Source organism: Fringilla coelebs (genome assembly GCF_963513975.1).
Source record: "Fringilla coelebs genome assembly, chromosome: 22".
NCBI lineage: Eukaryota > Metazoa > Chordata > Aves > Passeriformes > Fringillidae > Fringilla > Fringilla coelebs.
In genome coordinates this window covers 8,341,270-8,362,005 of record NC_140048.1, presented here as the reverse complement: position 1 = coordinate 8,362,005, position 20,736 = coordinate 8,341,270, and the positions used below count along the sequence as shown (strand labels likewise).

General features: G+C 45.7%; 1 protein-coding gene across 1 annotated transcript in view; it reads left to right on the top strand.

Annotated features, from left to right (window-relative positions):
- Positions 1–2,114: 2,114 nt before the first annotated feature.
- LOC311161982 (E3 ubiquitin-protein ligase MIB2-like) overlaps positions 2,115–20,736 on the top strand; it is a 67,772-nt gene continuing 49,150 nt past the window's right edge. The window contains 5 exon segments of the mRNA XM_084220046.1: positions 2,115–2,387; positions 13,924–14,253; positions 15,584–15,682; positions 15,685–15,686; positions 16,815–16,882. Of these exon segments, the coding sequence (XP_084076172.1) occupies positions 14,007–14,253; positions 15,584–15,682; positions 15,685–15,686; positions 16,815–16,882 (416 nt within the window). The 5' untranslated portion in view covers positions 2,115–2,387; positions 13,924–14,006.

Sequence of the window (20,736 nt, the reverse complement as noted above, 5' to 3'; positions counted from 1 at the left end):
AGTTTGCTTTTGGACAGGTCCTTGGTAGCCTGTGGCCACAAAACTCAGGGTGACAGCTGCTGTGCCCTGACACTGTCTGAGAGATTTGCTCTCTCCAGTCTCCAGGAGCCCCAGGCAGGGCTGCTCCTGATGTCCCTCCTCCCTCTGCTGCTGCTGGGGTGGCACAAAGGATGGTTTTGGTGACCTTGCTGCCACATTCCTGCTGGGGGTTGGTGCTGGCAAGGTTTTACCTCGTTTAACCAGGGTTTTCAAAGTGTCTCTGAGCTCATCAGGGGCAAAGTCAGTGGAGTTTGTGTGTCCTGCACCTGACAGGAGAGTGCAGGATAATGCTGGCAAGGTTTTACCTCGCTCAACCAGGGTTTTCAAGGTGTCCCTGAGGTCATCAGGGGCAAAGTCAGTGGAGTTTGTGTGTCCTGCACCTGACAGGAGAGTGCAGGATAATGCTGGCAAGGTTTTACCTCGCTCAACCAGGGTTTTCAAGGTGTCCCTGAGCTCATCAGGGGCAAAGTCAGTGGAGTTTCTGCGTCTTCACCTGACAGGAGAGAGTCACATGAACACTGTTAGCATCATAGATGTGACAAAAACGCCTAAATTGCTTCTGAAGGTAGTTACAAAAGCACTGGTCCTATGATTTAAGGTTCAAGGCCAGGCTGGATGGAGCAACCTGGCCCGGTGGTTGGTGTCCCTGTCCACAACAGGGTGTTGGAGCTGGGGGATCCTTAAGGTCACCTCCAACCCAACCCATTCCATGATCCAGGTGTTGAAATTCCCCTGTGGTGGCACTTGAGCCACCCACGGTCTCATTGCAGGCACAAGGCTGGGACAGGAGGAGGATTTCAAAGGCCACACAAATTCCCTTCACGGAGTCACAGAAGGGTTTGGGTTGGACGGGGACCTTGGAGATCATCTCACTCCACCCCCTGCCAGGGACACCTTCCATGACCCCAGCTTGCTCCAAGACTTCCAACCTTCCACAAACCCAGCTTGCTCCAAGACTGCCAACCTTCCACAAACCCAGCTTGCTCCAAGATTTCCAACCTTCCACGACCCCAGTTTGCTCCAAGACTTCCAACCTTCCACAATCCCAGCTTTCTCCAAGAGTTCAGACCTTCCACTGTCCCAGCTTGCTCCAAGACTTCCAACCTTCCACTGTCCCAGCTTGCTCCAAGATTTCCAACCTTCCCCGACCCCAGCTTGCTCCAAGCCCTGGCATTGAACACTTCCAGGGATGGGAGATCTCCACCTCCCCTGAGCGACCTCTCCCAGTGCCTCACCCCCTTCACAGCACAGAATTCCCCCCTAATATCCAACCTAAACCCACTCTCTTAACATCCAACCCCCTTAAACCGAGCACTTGTTGGACTGAGCGATCCTAAACACCCCAAACACGCAACCCACGAGCATTCCTCCATAAGCGATCCTAAACACCTCAAACACGCAACCCACGAGCATTCCTCCGTTATCCCCTCCGCCCGGGCAAACCGGGCACTGCCCCGCACTGTCCCCTCACCGCCGAGCCGGGCCTGGGGCATCCCGTGGGAGACCTTCAGAGTGCAGAATCCCCCCTAATATCCAATCTAAACTCACTATTTTAACACCCAATCCACCTAAACCGAGGACTTGTTGGACTGAGCGATCCTAAACACCGCAAACACACAACCCACAAGCATCCCTCCCTCATTCCTCGCTCATCCCCTCCGCCCGGGCAAACCGGGCACTGCCCCGAACCTTCCCCCTCACCACCGAGCCTGGGGCTCCCCGCTGGAGAACTTCACAGTGCAGAATCCCCCCTCAATATCCAACCCAAACCCACTCTTTTAACATCCAATCCCCCTAAACCGAGCACTTGTTGGACTGAGCGATCCTAAACACCCCAAAGACGCAACCCACGAGCATCCCTCCCTCATCCCTCCCGCGGGCTGCGCGGCCGCTCCGCCCGGGCAAACCGGGCACTGCCCCGCACCGTCCCCTCACCCCCGAGCCGAGCCGGGCCCGGGGCTCTCCGTGGGCTCCCCGTGGGCTCCCCGCAGGCTCCCGGGAGTTGTAGTCGGAGCGCCCGGAGCGGAACTACGGCTCCCGGCTGCCCGCGGGAGCGCAGGCGGGGCGGCCCCGGGGCCGAGCTGCGGCTGCGGCAGCAGCACCGCGGGGACGCGGCGGCCGCGGGGACACGGCCCGGCTCCGGGGACGCGGCCCGGCTCCGGGCAGGGGGAGTTTGCTACAGCCACACCGGGAGGTACCGGGAGAAGGGCGGATCCCAGCCCCGGTGCCCAGCTTCACCCGCCTTCTCCGCCCGCCCGGGCGCCGCTGTGGGCATGGAGGAGGGACGGCGGCGAGCGCAGCGCTGGGTTCGTGGCTCTGGGGATCCTCGGCTCTGCCTTGGCGCTGAGGTACGTGCCCGGCTTTCCCCGGGGTGTTCCCCTCGGGATGGGGCAGCTGGAAGCGGCCGGGGTGGTTCTGGCAGTTTTAGCCGGGGTGATTCTGGCCCCTTTACCGGGATGGTTCTGGTCCCTTTAACCGGGATTGGGGCCGCTTTAGCCGGCGTGATTCTGGCCCCTCTGTCGGGGTGGTTCTGGCCCCTTTACCGGGGTGGTTCTGGCAGTTTTAACCCGGGTGTTTCTGGCAGCTGTAGCCGGGATTAAGGCCCCTTTACCGGGGTGGTTCTGGTCCCTTTTAACCCGGGTGCTTCTGACAGCTGTGGCCGGGATTAAGGCCCCTTTACCGGCATGGTTCTGGCCCCGTCAGCCGGGATTGAGGCCGCTTTAGCCGGGGTAGTTCAGGCAGCTTTAGCCGGGCTGGTTCCAGCACCTTTAGCCGGTGCTGGGGCCGCTTTATCCCGGGTGGTTCTGGCCCCTTTATCCCGGGTGGTTCCAGCACCTTTAGCCGGGATTGAGGCCGTTTAGTCCGGGTGGTTCTGGCTGCTTTAGCCCGGGTAGTTTCGGCACCTTCAGCCGGGATTGGGGCCACTTCAACCCGAGTGGTTCCGGCCGCTTTAGCCGGGCGCGTTCCAGCACCTTTAGCCGGACTGGGGCCGCTTTATCCCGGGTGGTTCCAGCACCTTTAGCCGGGATTGGGGCCGCTTTGTCCCGGGTGGTTCTGGCTGCTTTATCCCGGGTGGTTCCGGCCGCTTTATCCCGGGTGGTTCCAGCACCTTTAGCCGGACTGGGGCCGCACCCGGCGCCGCTGTGCTCCAGCCCGGGGTGTTTTCCCTGCAGGGTGTGAGCCGCCGTCCTGTCCCCGACAGGTCCTGCAGGTAAGGCCTGCCTGGCTGAGCTGGGAGCGCTCATTCCTGCCGGGAATTTCGTTTTCCCTGGAGTGTGTGAGGAAGGAAGCTCAGAGCTGAGGCGCGTGTGGCTTTTTCTCTCCCGTGTTTCTGTATTTCCAGTCTGCCCGAATGGAGGCCAGAATAAAGCCAGAATAAACCCAGAGAAGTTGGTGCGGCTGCACTGGAGGCACTGGAGGTGTTTGCTCTCATTTCACTGCCCATGCTCAGCTGCAGAATTACTTTCAGAGTGTCACAAATTCTGATTTCTACCTCGCTGAGAAGCAAGTGAGCCCTGGCTCACCTTCATGGAGGTCACTTGAGCTTGGCTTTACTGCTGAACCTTCTCTCTTTTTGGCTAAGAGCCTCATGACATCCTCTGCACTTCTCTGTTGCTGTAGGAGGAGTGTATTTGGCTCAAATGAGATACCATTTTTATTTCTCCTCTGTTTAGCAACTCCCTCCTTTCCTGAAAGTGCTTGCTATGAAGAATGATGCAGTAGTTCATCCTTCTAGGACCTTCCTCTGTGCTTGATTACCTGTTGAATTTTTCATTCATGGTTTCAGGATCTGGAGGAGTGAATTGTCAAGGCATGCAGCTGCTGTAAATAACCCACATCCCACATTTTTATGGTGGGAATGATGCTGTGTGACATGTAGATAATGGAGATGTGAAAGAGGAAGCTTCCACAGCCTTGGCAGAGCTGGAGAGGTTCTTGCCCTGTTTTGAGCTTTGCTTCCTGCTCTGAGTTGTAGGTGTCTAGGTTTGTGTCTGGGGCAGGTGACATCTTTTGGGCTCAAGGTGGTTCCTTAAAAAAGTTCTTTTTTGACTTACAGGGCAGTAGTTGGGTAGCTCTGTGTAGTCTCAGCTCTGCCACTGGTGTATCCTCGGTACCTTGTGCCTGTTTTTCACACTGATTTAATTCTGTGCTGGAAGGGCAGGAGTTCTTTAGGGTGCCTGCAGCATTATTAACAGTCTGTCATTTAACAGCATCACCACAGGCTCAGTTTTATTGAAGGGTTATTTCCTTTTTAGGCTTCACAAAGGTGAACGTGTTTCCCATGCCTTCCTCTTTGCACAGCACAGCTCTGTGAGTCACTGCCATCAGAAGGAGCTTCATGTTTGTGTGATACTTGGCTCAGCACAATTCTCTGCTTATTCTGATTTTGCTGTAGAGCATCATATGTTTTGACATTTATTTTGAGAGCATGTTTGGAGCTCTCTGGCTGTGAAAATCCTGTGCCAAATTCGTGCATGAAGAATCTGTTATTCTCCTGCTTTGGCCTGTAATGGGCACTGCTGGGATTGTTTGGAAGAACTGGGATGCCTTTTCCACTGAAACTTTGTCAAACGTCTGGGAAACTGCAAAAAACTGGGGGAGTGCTGTAAGTGTGGTGGTTGCAGTTGTCTCCTTCCCTTTTTCTTGGGAAGAGGGATGTCCATGGCTTTTTCAGCTGCCTTGATGTGGAAGTGGGTGGCTCCAGGAGCACAGACTGCTCAGAGCTGTGGCTGCTGCCTCAGAAACGAGCTCATCTCCTGCCTGCTGTTTGGGCAGGTTTGATTTTGCTGCTCACAGAGGCTGGTCCTGGTGGTTTCTCTGGAGTTGAAGGCTTTGAGGTTGTGCTGTCCCTGCCTGTTCCCATCAGATCTGTTTGCCTTGCTCATCATCTCTGCTCCAGAAGTGCTCCTGGGCTCTGGCAGGATTCGGGGCTGTGCTGAATGTCAACTCTGGTCCTGCCCTTTCCCTTCAGTTGCTGTTTTCCAGGGAGAGAATGGAGAGTCCTGCTTGAGTTCTGGCTGTTTTTCAGGGATTCTAATTCATGGCTTGTCAAGGTTGTTTTTGGAGGGGCCAGAATTGTACTGCAGTGTTCTCTCACCTTTCCATGCACTCTCCTGGAAGCTCTGATGGGAGAGAGATCCTTGAATTCTCCTTCAACAAAGAGAAAGTGCAGTCTGTTGTTTCGTGGGAGACTTGCAGAATTTAAATATTTCTTTCCCCTCTGTAGTAGTGTTTGAAATTTCCAAGAACATAGGAAAAGTCCTCCAGCATTTAGACTGGACCATGGAATCAGTGCAGTTCCATTGCTGTGCTGGCAGCATATCCAGCTGATTGATCCTGGACCTTGAGCCACATTCCCCCATGGAATCCCGAGGGAATTAGGGTTGCATGCTGCATCAGGGGTTGAAACTTCCTTCTTTTCCTGTGGCCAGGCTGTGGAGAGCAGAATCTGGAGTTGGGATGTGTGAGCTTTGCTCCTGGCTCTGCCACCAGTCCCACGTGTACCTCTTGTGCATTTCCCATTCTCCAGAATCCCCAGAGCACAAAGAAAACACCAAATGCACAGACCTGGAGGTGAACTGATGGACGTGCTGCCCCTCAAACCTTGGCTGAGGAAGGCAGCAAGAGCTCCTCCTCGCTTTGTTCTGCTCCCACGTGGCTGCCTGGCCGAAGGCATGTCAGCAGAGATTACATTTAGAGCTCCTGATCTGCTTTCAGAGCACAGAAAGGGCAAGTTGCAGGCTGAGAGCAGGCAGGAGTGCAGTGCTGACCCTTCTGGGAGCCTGGAGGGGAATCTCAAGTTGGTAGGATGAGCTATCAAGGCTCATCAGGGATCCAGCAGGTTTTATGCTCCAGCTCCCTCGTGCCAGGCTGAAGGAGCTGCTTTTGCTTTGGAAAAATTGGAGGAGGAGGAGGAAAAATTGTGTTCCTAACTCAGAGGATTTGTTAATAATCCCTTTGTGGCACCAGTGCTGAGGATCCCAGAGTCTAAATACCTGTGAGCCTCAGCTCTGTGTTTCCTCAGCCCCACTGTTCAACCACCTCTCAGGACATCAGAGTTAACTCCTCTTTGATTTTTTCACTCCTTCAGTAAATCAGGATTTTGAATTTTGAATGATTTTTGGGGACACTTACTGACTTTATGGGCAGGCAAGGCAATCATGTCATTAGATGGGGGTTTTATGAACTTTTAAATGCTTGAACTCAGATTTTAGTGGTAAATAGGAGTTGATAGCTGGTGTGAGAGAGATGCAGACCTGAGCTTTACCAGGGCTCCACACCATCAGCTCTGGGCCAGATGGTCTTGCCTCTGAGAAATATATCAGAGCAATGTCAAGGAAGAGCACAGTTGAAATCCTCTGCCAAGACAGATTTCTCACTGTTGGAATATGTTTCTGTCTGATCCTCTATTTCTAGATGATTGAAAATAGTTCTGGAAGGGATTTTGCTGAGGCCACCTAGTCCATCCCTCTCCACAAGGCATGATAAAGTGAAACCCTTCCTGATGGATCTGTTAGCTTGTTCTTAGAGCAGTGGAGATTTTCCAGCTGCCCTGGGTGGTTGTATTTGACTTTATTAAACTGGTTTTTTTTTAATATTGTGGCTTTGTCACTGTTCTGGGCACAGAAAAAAGGGATGCAGGTGGTTGATTGTTGACCTCAGTGCCAAGGGCCAGAAAGGTGATGGCAGGAAATGCAGAAGAATCATTCAATGCAATAATATTGAGTTTTTGTTTCTTTTCCACAGAGGTCTTCCATGGAAAACTTTAAATAACATTCTCCCATTTTTTTCTATGCAAAGACCTTCATTCAAACTTAGCAAATAATTGGGTTTTTTGTTTCCTTAAACAACATTACCTAGTGGTTGTGTGCGTGGGCAGGGAGTATTTGTTTTTATTGTAAAGCAATATAAATTTAACTCAGAGATCTGCCATTGAGGAAAAAGTGGATTCTCATCAGCTGCTGAGCTTTTTCAAGGCTCCAGGCTCAAATCTGCAAACTGTCAGCTCCAATTAAAGCAAATGGCTGGAGCTGTTTTTTCTCCCTCCTGGAAAGAACACAGTTCATCAAAAGCCAGAAGGAAATTTCATCATGAGCAATGAGCAATTATCTCATGGGATGTAATAAGAGAGATCCACGAGATGCCCAGTGTGAACTTTCACTTGGGATCACTTTTAATTCTCCACTGGCCACACGAGCACTGATCTCAGCAGTTTGAAGCCTGAAGTTTTCCTGTGGAGTAGGAGCTGGTAGAGAGAACTTGATGTGGAAATGTGAATTTTGGGCATCAGGAGATATTCCACCTTTCTGTGTGGGGTGGGTTAACCCTGGCAGACAGGGAAGAGGACTGGAAAGGTGAAATTGAGGAATTCCTCAGGTGCAAGGATTGCTTGGAGAGACAAAGAGACTCCAAACATTCTCCTTTTCTATTTCTTCTCCCATTTTTTTTTGCTGAGCCCCTGTGGTCACTTGGGGTGCTCCTTCTATGAACTTTCACTTGTGATCACTTTTAATTCCCCACTGGCCACACAAGCACTGATCTCAGATATTTGAAGCCTGAAGTTTTCCTTTGGAGTCGAGGGAACTTGTGTTTTTGTGGGGTTTGACTGATGTTGATGTGGAAATGTGAATTTTGAGCATCCCTGAGCTGACAGAGGATATTCCACCTTTCTTTGGGGTGGGTTAACCCTGGCAGACAGGGAGCAGGACTGGAAAGGTGAAATTGAGGAATTCCTCAGGTGCAGGGATTGCTTGGAGAGGCAAAGAGACTCCAAACATTCTCCTTTTCTATTTCTTCCCCCATTTTTTATTGCTGAGCACCTCGGGGTGCTCCTCTCCAAACTCCTGTGCATCCTCAGCCCGAGTGGGAAAAGCAGGAAAGGTTTGGATTGTTCAGCCCTGCTTTGGTCACCAAAGCAGAGCAAGGAAGGAAATGAAGGGAATCCCAGCTGAGCCTGGTGCCCTGTGGTGTGCCACAGCTCCTGCTGCTCATTTGTGGTTTCTGTGGTGTTTCCTAAAGGCACTGTTTGCATTTCAGTGTTTTCCAGCAAATATTGACCATTGTGCAATCCAGGTTCATTTCATGCTTTAATCCTGCAGTGAGCAGGGAGCTGATTCATGAGAAACACTGTGCTGTGTCTGTGCTGCTGGGTGATCACTGTCACTTTCTGTTTAATTAATTCTGGTACTCACTGCTGACAAAAAGCCCTTTTTGGTCCACAGCTCTCAGTGACAAAGCCAGTTTGGATGTGGTGCAGATCAGTGTTACATTTTTGGAGCAGGTTCACTTTTCTGTGCCTGTGGTCGTCACAGGGGGGGTTGAAATTTGAGTTAAATTGAAGGTTCAAGGCCAGCTCAGTGCAGTTTTTGTGTCCACTGCAGCTTTTGGCTCCTGCCATGCTCACACACAATGAACCCAAAATTTAAGATATGTAAATTCTCTCTCATTTCTTCCACCTTTAGGTGGGAGATCATTTATTTAGATCATTTATTCTGAGGTTGATGCCCATTTTTTAGGAAACCAGAATGCTGGAATGAAGAGTTTGCACAAAGCTCCTGAATATTAAATTTGCTGGTGTTTCCTCTAGACCCACATCCTTTAACAAGGTGAAATTAATAAATTTACAAGGTGAAATTAGTAAATTTACTGGTTTATGTCCATTTTTTAGGAAAGCAGAATGCTGGAATGAAGAGTTTACACAAAGCTCCTGAATATTAAATTTGCTGGTGCTTCCTTTAGACCTACATCCTTTAACAAGGTGAAATTAATAAATGTACTGGTGCTTCCTTTAGACCTACACCCTTTAACAAGGTGAAGAAATAGATGGAAAAACACAGTGAGAACCACTCAAATATTACTGAAAGGAAAAGAAACAACTCAGTGCCAGAACACAACCAGTGTAAAAATGAAATGGAAAATTCACTTTGGGCAAAGCAGATCAATGGGCTGGCATTTGTAAAGGCCAAGTGTTGATTGCAGAGATAAAATGCTTGGTGGGGACTGAGCCTGGCTGGTTATTTTTAGCATTTCCTCCCTTGTTTTTCAGGATGTGCCTGTGCCTGCTCTCCTGCTGGAATGACAAGATATTAATCCCTGAGCAAAGGCCCATTAATCACCTGCTTTATTCTGTTTATGTAATACAGTTAAATATACTCTGGGAGCACGTGAGGTTTGGGGCTTGGAAATTATTTCACCTCACTCAGGATTTTATTTTATTTTATTTTATTTTATTTTATTTTATTTTATTTTATTTTATTTTATTTTATTTTATTTTATTTTATTTTATTTTTTGATTGCTGCTTAAATTCTGTGGGCTGAAAGCTGGAGTATTTCCCTTTTTTCTGATTAACTTTTAGTGGGATTTCCTAAAACTGAGAGGCTGCTCTTTCCTGTGTCACAGCAGGCAAGGTCAGAATGTTAGATGAGGATTCAGAAATCTGGATTATTCCTTCATGGTTACTTGAAATTCCCATGGGAAACTGATGTTTATTTTCTGAATTATTTCTGGCAGCTCTACCTGGAATAATTACAGCCCAGGAGCATTTGCTTCAGTGAGTGAAACATTTCCACTTAGGAGGTCAATAATGCTGCTCTGGCAGGGCTCAGACCACCAGAACACTGAAATTCATCCCCTGAATGTTTTGAGCAGCTTTTTCCTCCCGTTCTGCATCCCTCCTGAGGATGGGATGGCAGTGCAGGATGCACTTGGTGCCTCCTTGTGTGGAAAATGGAATATTCAGGTGAGGAAAGCATCCTCTTTGCAGCACTGACAGCTCCACATTCAGCACCACAGGTGTGCAGCTGAGCTCCAGCAGCATCCAGAATTTGTGGGAAGGTGCCCAGGGAAATGTGGGTTTGCCTTGTAGGACACAGAGGATTTTCTTGGATAATTGCTGCTCTCACAAAGACAGCGAGCACTGGTGTTACATCCACCCCACAAAACCAAATCAAAGATCCCCCAGGGTGAATTTTAGTGGTGGTGGGAAGGGAGGGTGAGGTGAAGTTCACAAGGGATTCTCTGCTGGGGTGTCAGGATGTGGCAGCTGCTCAGCCCTGTTCAGCTTGTTGGGTTCTGTTCTTTTCAGGTGTTGGATTAAGCCCTTTCCTGACCCAGGGATGGGGCAACTGAGAGATGTTTGAGAAACTTTTATTCCATTTTCACTCTCATGTGAAAGGTGAAACAGTAGAGCTGTTATAATTCACTCATCACAATCAGGAGTTAACTGTTTCCTAATTAAGTGGTTTTTTTGGCTATCAGTTTTAGTTATACCATGCTGTAGATGATTTAAAGTCAATCATCTAAAATTGCAGCAGGGGAGATGGGGAAGGAATTGCAGCAGGGGAGATGGGGCTGCAGAACTCAGGGTGTGGGGCCTGGCAGCTCCCAAACCCCACTGCACCTTTGCTGGACAGTTTAGCCAAGCTCTCTGCTCCTCACACTAATCTGTCAGACAAGAATGCCCTTTTCTGACCAGGGATGGGGCAACTGAGAGGTGTTTGAAAAACTTTTATTCCATTTTCAGTCTCATGTACAGACAGTACAGATGTTATAATTCACTCATCACAATCAGAAGTTAACTATTAATTACATTTTAAGTGTTTCTTGGCCCATCAGCTTTAGCCACACCATGCTGTAAATGCCTTAAAGTTAATAACCTAAAATTACCCCTCGTGGCTCCTACTACAGTGCATCTTTCAGAGTTCTGTTTCTCCAGAGTATTTTGTTTTATTTGCCAAGGCCATCCTTTGAAACTTGTTTCTGGTTCTGTTTCTCTCTCAGCACTGTCTGTCCCGTTCCATTTCTCAGCATTTTTTATCTCCAGGTTTGCACACAGTTGCACACTGGGTGAGCCTTTGGGCAGGCTTGGAGAATTCCCTACAAATCCATTTCCCACAGGGAGGGATTATCCTCCTTTGTACTTTTGGGTTTGTGGGACAGCCTGGAATGTTCTTTTGATCAATAATTGCGGGAACTGGCATTGCCTTCCTTGGAATACTGAGAGTTCTAAACCTGGGGGGGTTCAGTCCTTCCTGGGGAGAGGAAGAAGGCTGGGAAGTGTCTGTGGGATTTGTTGCTTCCTTCCCTGACCATGGAATTCCTTTTCCCACTGGCAGTACCCACCCCCAGTTCCCTTGGATGAAGCAGGAAGGGCTCGTGGGGTGGATTTTAGGGACAAGCCCTGGAACAATAATTGAATTATGCTTTATTTTGCATTGTTGCATGTTCCCATTTGTTTTCTCTGCTTGACTGGTTCAGAGCAGCCTTTTAAAAAAAGCAGTTCTGCCTCTTAGTTGAAGCAATAAATAGTCCATTTGATTCATCTCTGATCTGGAGGAAGAGGGAGAACCTCACTAGGCTCTAAAAAGGATCCTCTTTGATAATTCCTGCGAACACTGGTGTTCCATCCACCCCCACAAAAACAAATGAAAGATCCCCCAGGGTGGCTTTTAGTGGTGATGAGAAGGGAGGATGATGTGAAGTTCACAAGGACAGCTGGCTTTGATGCTGTTCTGCTGTGCCAGGAGTTTGGCTGTCACAGCAGCGAGGGCAGGAGAGGCTGAAGCTGCAGAGATGCTGAGGCTGAGCAGAGATCAGGCTCACGCTGCAAACGTGCATAGTTTTTTTTTTTTAAATGGTTTTGCATCAAACCACTCCTCCACGTGTTCAAAAGGGGATGTTTGGCTGGAGGATGGGTTTATTTTTAGGGTTTGGTGGTTTCAGATGTTTTTATTGGTGGGTAGGAGTGTTGATGGCACATCCCAGGGCCCAGAGCTGCTCGTGCTGCTGGGGCTGAGCACATCCCCTCAGCTGGAGCAGCTCCCCACCCTCTGCATCCTGCCACTGGGGGGGCTTTGCTTGTGCCATCTGCATGATTCATCCCTTGGCCTCCTCTTGGGCCTTTCTTTCAATTTTTGAGAAAATCTGGGTGTTGTGGATAGCTCAGGAGGAAGACCCAGGGATGCCCGAGGATGCGACAGGAGATTTTATTGAAAGCCACATTCCTCTTCTCTTGTGCTGGCAAAGAGAGAAACAAGGATTTGAGAATCTGCTTGATTGAAGAATCTGATTGAATGCAGAGCTGAGGATGTGCTGCATCTGTGTGGTGTTCACCTCATCTACCCATTGTCATGGCAACAGTTGGGAGGGCTGGCCCTGTCTCGCTGATCCCAGCACTAAATCTGTTGGGTTTATTGCAGGTGGAGCTACAGCCCTGCTCTGTTCCTGCTGGAGCTCCTGGATAAACAACAGGAAAGGACTGAAATTAATCTGACATTGACCATGTTTTTAAAAAACTTCCCTTACTTGGGCAAAACAGGCGAATGCTTTTTTCAAATTGTTAAACTTCCTGTGTCCTCAAATCAAAACCAAAACTGACTCGAAGGGCAAGTGAAACTTGCCAGTGCTGTGTGAATGTGAGATGCATGTGAGGAGACTTCCTGAAAAACGGACTGAGGTTTGCTTTTATTGCTAAAATCCTGCTGCTGGTCTTTTCTTTCATTTTTATTTACTGTGCTTGCTTGTTCCTGCTGCTGTTGTGTCTCTGTGCTTATTCTTGAGTTTGGAATTAAGGGCTGGTGCTGGAATTTTGTGCACTCCTTGCTCAGTTCTCTTCCCTCATGCCCAGCTCTCTGGAAGAAGTTTTTGGATGTTATTGCAGGTGCTGATGAGCCTTGGAAGTCTGGTTAGTTTTTATATCACTCCCATCAGTGCTAAAGCTGTGAGAATCCCATTTGTGAGTGTGAAAAACGCCAATCACTTGTTTTGAAAATTTTCAAAGTTTAATAATAATAATAAAATGGTTAAAAAATAGCAATATAATTAGAGTAATAATAATGGATTAGGACAATATGAGACAGTAAAAACAGAGAGTTACAGACAGTCCAGGTACCTCTTTCTGGGCAAAATAAGCCTGAAAAAGGACACATTAACAGAGGATTAACCCTTAAAACAACAGCCTGTTGCATATTCATACACCTCATCCATGATGCATAAATTCCATTCAAACACAGGATTCTCTCTGCTCAGTTTCAGCTTCTTCTCTTAATCCTAACAGTATCTTCAGGGCTGAGTGAGGCAGGAAGAAGTTCATTTCTTCTGAAAATGGAGCAATAAATTCTCTTGTTCTGAAAGATTTAGGTGTCCTGTGGCTGCTATCTTGCCTTGAGCTCTTTCTTTAAAAAAATATCTTACATAGCATACTTTCTATTTTAACATTATGTTATAACCTAAAACTATATTTAACACGCTACTAAAAAAATAATACAGCATCACTTTCTGACATAACACAAATAATATCCATTTTAATATTTGCCAAAAGCCAATCATAGAATACTCATTTTTCACAGTGAATAAAACAGATTTATCTCCTCTGCAGGTCAGGCTTTTCCTGCAGGCAGGGGGGAATTTTGGAGAAGTGTGGGATTTGCAAATTTTCCTGGGGGGAAAATGTGATGTGTGGAGTGATGTGACTGTGATCACAGTGGTCCCAGGATGAGGGAAGGGATGAGAAAGCTGACTCCATGTTCAGAAGGCTTGGTTGATTATTTTATGATATATATTATATTAAAAACGATACTTAAACAATAGAAGGAAGGATTTCATCAGAAGGCTGGGTGAGAATAGAAAAGGAATGATAACAAAGGTTTGTCTCTGGTGGAGACAGTCTGTACAGCTGGACTGTGATTGGCCATTAATTAGAAACAACCCCATGAGCCCAATCCCAGCTCCACCTGCTGCATCCCACAGCAGCAGACAATCATTGCTCACATTTCATTCCTGAGGCCTCTCAGCTTCTCAGGAGGACAAATCCTAAGGGAAGGCTTTTTCATAAAGCATGTCAGTGACAGAGTGGCCCCCCTAACTCGCTGTTGTTGCCTTCCCAGGTGTGCTGACCATGCTGCCGCTGACCCCGCCCGTCTCCGAGACCCCCGTGCAGGAGCAGTTGTAGGGTTTGCTGTGCAGATCCATGGACCTGGACCCCCATGCCAGCATGCAGGTGGGGATGAGGGTAGTCCGTGGAGTGGACTGGAAGTGGGGCAGCCAGGACAGCGGCGAGGGCAACGTGGGCACCGTGGTGGAGATCGGCCGGACGGGCAGCCCCACCACGCCCGACAAGACCGTGGTGGTGCAGTGGGATCAGGGCAACAGGACCAACTACCGCACGGGCTTCCAGGGGGCCTACGACCTGCTGCTCTATGACAACGCCCAGATAGGTGAGCCCAGCAGGGCACAGCCCCTGGCACTGCCATTCCTGCCCCACGGCACCTCTGCCCGCCTGCCGGCCTCTGGGCGCTGCCTGCGGGGAGATGCTGGGAGGTGTTCGTGGCCAGGGCGTTCCTGGTGGTTTTTGTAAACCCAGTAATGATTTAGAGCCTTATTTGTAGGTGGCTGTGTGATTTGTAAAGAATTGAATGTGATGTTTCTCTCTGGGCAATGACTCTGCTGGAGCAGGGGCACAGCCACCTCTTGTCCCTGTCCCATGTGCTGGGACAGCCTTAGGCACCACATGGCCATGGCCAGGGCATTGCTGGCGTTTTTTGTAAAATAACCCAGTAATAGTTTAGAGCCTTACTTGTAGGTGGCTGTGTGATTTGTAAAGAATTGAATGTGATGTTTCTCTCTGTGCACAGGCTCTGCTGGAGCAGGGGCACAGCCACCTCCTGTCCCTGTCCCATGTGCTGGGACAGCCTTTGGCACCACATGGCCGTGGCTGGGGCATTCCTGTTTCCCTCTGTGCAAAGGCTCTGCTGGAGCAAGGGCACAGCCACCTCCTGTCCCTGTCCCATGTGCTGGGGACCTCCTGTCCCTGTCCCATGTGCTGGGACAGCCTTTGGCACCACATGGCCATGGCCAGGACATTCCTGGCATTTTTTGTTAAATAACCCAGTAATAATTTAGAGCCTTACTTGTATGTGGCTGTGTGATTTGTAAAGAATTGAATGTGATGTTTCTCTATGGGCAATGACTCTGCTGGAGCAGGGGCACAGCCACCTCCTGTCCCTGTCCCATGTGCTGGGGACCTCCTGTCCCATGTGCCCATGGCATCACCAGGCCATGGCCAGGGCATTCCTGTTTCCCTCTCTGCAAAGGCTCTGCTGGAAGGGTTTGGCATTCTGCAGTGCTGGAAGGGTGGTTCTAAAATCTTGATATACCCTGGAATTCCTGTGGATATCAAAGATCTTTTTCTAGAAGGGTTTGGCACTCTGCAGTGCCGGAAGGGAGCTTATGAACACTTGATATTCCCTGGGATTTGTGTGGATCCCAAAGATCTTTTTCTGGAGAGCTTTGGCATTTTGCAGTGCTGGAAGGGCAGTTCTAAGATCCTGATTTCCCCTGGGATTTGTGTGGCTCTCAAGGGTCCTTTTCGGATCTTTGGCACTCTGGAAGGGTGGTTATAAAAACTAAATTTTCCCTGGAATTTGTGTGGCTCTCAGAGGTTTTTTCTAGAAGGCCTTGGCACTCTGCAGTGCCGGAAGGGTGGTTCTAAAAACTCGATTTTCCCTGGAATTCCTGTGGATCTCCCATTCCCTTTTCCTCCCCCAGGTGTCCGTCACCCCAACATCATCTGTGACTGCTGCAAGAAGCACGGCATCCGCGGCATGAGGTGGAAGTGCAAGCTGTGCTTCGACTACGACCTGTGCACCCAGTGCTACATGAACAACAAGCACGACCTGGCGCACGCCTTCGAGCGCTACGAGACCGCGCACTCCCAGCCGTGAGTGCTCCCTCCCTTCCAGAACCTTCCAGAACCTTCCAGACAGAAAAATAAAAATAAGTAGAAATAGAAATAGAAATAGAAATAGAAATAGAAATAGAAAAGAAAAAGAGATCTAGAGAGAAAAGAAAAGAAAAATATAAAATAGAAGAGAAAAAGAGGTGTATAAAAAACCGCTAAAATGAAAATATCAAACTAAAAAATAGAAATGAAATTAAAATAGAAAAGGGGATATAAAAAGAAAAGCAGGCATGAGGTGGAAGTGCAAGCTGTGATTTGGCCATGACCTGTGCACCCAGTGCTGCATGAACAACCAGCACGACCTGGCGCACGCCTTTGAGCGCTACGAGACCGCGCACTCCCAGCCGTGAGTGCTGCCCTCCCTTCCAGAACCTTCCAGAGAGAAAAATGCAAAATAAAAAATAGAAATGAAATAGAAATAGGAGAGAAAAGAAAAGGAGATAGAGAGAGAAAATAAGAGAATAGAAAAATATCAAAATAAGAAATACAAAAATAGAAGAGAAAAAGAGACCTATAAAAAACCGCGAAAATGAAAATATCAAACTAAAAAATAGAAATAAAATTAAAATATAAGAGAAAAGAAAAAGGGAAATACAAAGAAAGAGAAAACAGGCAGGAGGTGGAAGTGCAAGCTGTGCTTTGGCCATGACCTGTGCACCCAGTGCTGCATGAACAACCAGCATGACCTGGCGCACGCCTTCGAGCGCTACGAGACCGCGCACTCCCAGCCGTGAGTGCTGCCCTCCCTCTGCACCATTCCAGAACCTTCCAAATAGAAAAATAAAAATAAAAATAAAAATAAATATATATATAATTAAAATAGAAATAGAAAAGAAAAACAGATCTAGAGAGAAAAGAAAAGAAAAATATAAAATAGAAGAGAAAAAGAGACGTATAAAAAACCGTGAAAATGAAAATATCAAACTAAAAAATGGAAATAAAATTAAAATATAAAAGGAAAGAGAAAGGGATTTAAAAAGAAAAGCAGGCATGAGGTGGAAGTGCAAGCTGTGCTTTGAGCATGACCTGTGCACCCAGTGCTACATGAACAACAAGCACGACCTGGCGCACGCCTTCGAGCGCTACGAGACCGCGCACTCCCAGCCGTGAGTGCTCCCTTCCTTCCAGAACATTCCAGAACCTTCCAGACAGAAAAAAAACCCAAAATAAAAATAGAAATAAAATAGAAATAGGAGATAAAAGAAAAAGAGATATAGAGAGAAAATAAGATAATAGAAAAAGATAAAAATAGAAGAGAAAAAGAGACTTATAAAAAGTGAGCAAAAATAAAATAAAAATATAAGGAAAAAAAAGTAAAAAATTAATTCAAAAATCAAATATAAGTAAAACAAAGGGTGCCCTGTGTGAGGGAGCAGCTCTGAACTGTCAGAGCTGCCTCGGGCTCTGCAGATCTTTTCAAGAACTGAAATTTTCTGCCTGTGACTCACTGGGACTATTGCTTACATCACTCATCTCTCTTTTTTCTTTTCTCTTCTTTTTTTTTCCTTCTAAATAAAAGTAGAATAGAAAACCTTTGGCAGTTCCTTAAGGACAAAGTCAGAAAATCAAAGTATTTTCTTTTTTTCTTCTAAGTAAGGTAGAAGAGGAAACCTTTGGCAGTTCCATAAAGACAAGAAGAGAAAATCAAAGTATTTTCTTTTTTTCCTTCTAAGTAGAAGAGAAAACCTTTGGCAGTTCCTAAAAGACAGAAAATCAGAGTATTTTCTCTTTTTGCTTCTAAATAAAGTAGAAGAGAAAACCTTTGGCAGTTCCTAAAGGACAAGAAGGGAAAATCAAAGTATTTTCTTTTTTTCCTTCTGAGTAAGGTAGAAGAGGAAACCTTTGGCAGTTCCTTAAGGGCAAAGAGAAAAAATCAAAGTATTTTCTTTTTTTGCTTCAAAATAAAGTGGAAGAGGAAACCTTTGGCAGTTCCTAGAGGAGAAAGAGAGAAAATCAGAGTATTTTCTTTTTTTCCTCCTAAATAAAGTAGCAGAGGAAACCTTTGGCAGTTCCTTAGGGACAAGGAGAGAAGATCAGAGTGTTTCAGAAGTTGGTGGTAAATGCTGATGGATTTTGGGTTTTGCTGTGTGTTCAGGATCTCCCACCTCCTCTCCCTGGCCCTGGGGATCCCTTGGTCCTTCCCAGATCCCACTGCCCTGCCAGGGCCAGCCCTGCCTGCTGAGCCCCCCCAGTTTGGGCAGGTCAGACCCCCCAGTTTGGGCAGGTCAGAGCCCCCCCAGTTTGGGGAGGTCAGAGCCCCCAGTTTGGGGAGGTCAGAACCCCCCAGTTTGGGCAGGTCAGGGTTTGGGGTTTAATCCAGGATTTGGGGATTTAACCCAGCTGGGCCCTGCAGAGCTCCCAGTGGGATCTAAAGAGGCTTTGGAGGCTCCTTTACCTGCAGAGCTATTTCAGCTCCTGACATGACCTGAGGTTGAACTCTAGGGGATGGGAAGTGCTGATTTTTTGTGGGGTAATCTCTTCCTGACCTCCTAATTTGTTATTTTTTATTGTTATTTTTATTTATTTTATTATTGCTTAGATCTCTCTCTTAGATCATCTCTCTTTTTTCTTTTCTTTTCTTTTTTTTTTTCCTTCTAAATAAAGCAGAAGATAAAGTTCCTTAAGGGCAAAAAGAGAAAACCCACGTTTTTATTATATTTATATAAGAAATATAATAAATTTATATAATAAATAGAGTATTTTTATTATAATAGATAAATTATAATAATCTATTTTTTATTATAACAAATATAATTTTTTCCCCTTCTAAATAAAGTAGAGGATAAAACCTTTGGCAGTTCCTTAAGGACAAAAAGAGAAAAACCAAGTTTTTATTATATTTATATAAGAGATATAATAAATTTATATAATAAATAGAATATTTTTATTGCAATAAATAAAATAAATTATAAGAATCTATTTTTTATTATAATAAATATAATATCTTTTTTCCCTTCTAAATAAAGTACAAGATAAGGGCAAAAAGAGAAAACCCAAGTTTTAATTATATTTATAAATAATAAATAATATAAATATAATATAAATAAATTGAATAAATTTATATAATAAATATAATCTTTTATTACGATAAATAAAATAAATTATAATAATCTATTTTTTACAATAATATTTTTGTAATAAATATTCTCTATTTTTTTCCTTCTAAATAAAGTAGAAGATAAAAACTTTGGCAGTTCCTTAAGGACAAAAAGAGAAAAACCAAGTTTTTATTATATTTATATAATAAATATAATAAAAATTTATTATTATTTTTATTTCTCGTTCAGTTTGGATTTTATGGCTCTTGTGGGAGAGCCTCTCATCCTTGGCTTAAAAGGAACTGAGTTTTCCTGGAGAGCTTTTTTCAGAGCTGTTGTGTCTTTTGCTGAACATGTGCTCAGTAATTGGGAGATAAATCAATGTCTGTGAGCAGCAAAGCAAAGCAAAGCTCATCAAGTTTCTCTGGAAAAGTCAGGAACATTCTGGTGAGTTCTGCAAATAATCAAACCTGAGATCACCTCACACAGAACATTCATGTTGTTCCAGTCCATGCAGCTCCAACATTTTGCTTGGATCACCTGCTCAGGGCTGAATTTCAGATGTTTTTTTATTTCTCTCCCCAATAAATCACAACCTCAGTGGTTTTTCACAAGCCCTGATTTTTATTTTGTTTTCTTTTCTTTTCTTTTCCTGGCAAACAATGGAGCTGGAGGAGCCAGCGAGCTGCACAGGGAAATGTTTTGTGTAATCAAGCACGAGAAATACAAATATTTTCTCCCATTGTGCTTTATCCTGTAGTCAAAACAGAAATTGCAGTTATTTTCATCTGTAATTCTTCAACCAGCCCTGGCTGGAGTTCCCAGCTGGGTTGGAAATCAGATCCAGGAACAAGTGTGTGCTCTGATTTAGGTCTGTGCAGTTTTAGTAACCCAAATTCCCATCTGTGCCTCTGGGAGCTGAGCTGATCCAGCAGCTGAGTGACAGCTGCTGGCTCTTTGATTTCTGGGAATAACAGAAATAATGTTTATTATTTACATTGTGACCTCCTCAGCAGCAGGGATTTATCAACTATTGCTTTTAAACTGCAGGGGCAGTTTGAGCTAAGAAATTTGGGTGAGGAATATTTGGAATCAAATGAATTTATTAATATAGATTTATTATTTTTTTATCTATTAATTTACTTTAGGGGAAAAAAACCACCATAATTTGCCAGATAAATTACCTGTGCCTCCCTAAAAAACCCCAACCATGAGCACCAGGGTGTATTTTCATACTGGGGCTGCCCTTGTGTAATTTGGATTATTCTGTTTCATTTCTAGCACAGGGATTGTTCTAGAAATTGTGATTCAGTGACATCTCTGGAGCTCTGAGTGAAAAACTCTGCAGGAACCTTTTTAGTTCCCATTAGCTAAGAAATTTGGGTGAGGAATATTTGGAATCAAATGAATTTGGATGAGGAATATTTGGAATCAAATGAATTTGGATGAGGAATATTTGGAATCATATTTGGGTGAGGAATATTTGGAATCAAATGAATTTATTAATATGGATTTATTATTTTATGGATTTATTATTTTATTTATGGATTTATTATTTTTTATCTATTAATGGCTTTATATTTTACTTTAGAGAAATTTTACTTTAGGGGGAAAAACCCACCATAATTTGCCAGATAAATTACCTGTGCCTCCCTAAAAAACCCCAGCCATGAGCACCAAGGGTGTATTTTCATACTGGGGCTGCCTTTGTGTAATTTGGATTATTCTGTTTCATTTCTAGCACAGGGATTGTTCTAGAAATTGTGATTCAGTGACATCTCTGGAGCTCTGAGTGAAAAACTGTCTGCTGGAACATTTTTATTTCCCATTAGCTAAGAAATTTGGGTGAGGAATATTTGGAATCAAATGAATTTGGGTGAGGAATATTTGGAATCAAATGAATTTATTAATATGGATTTATT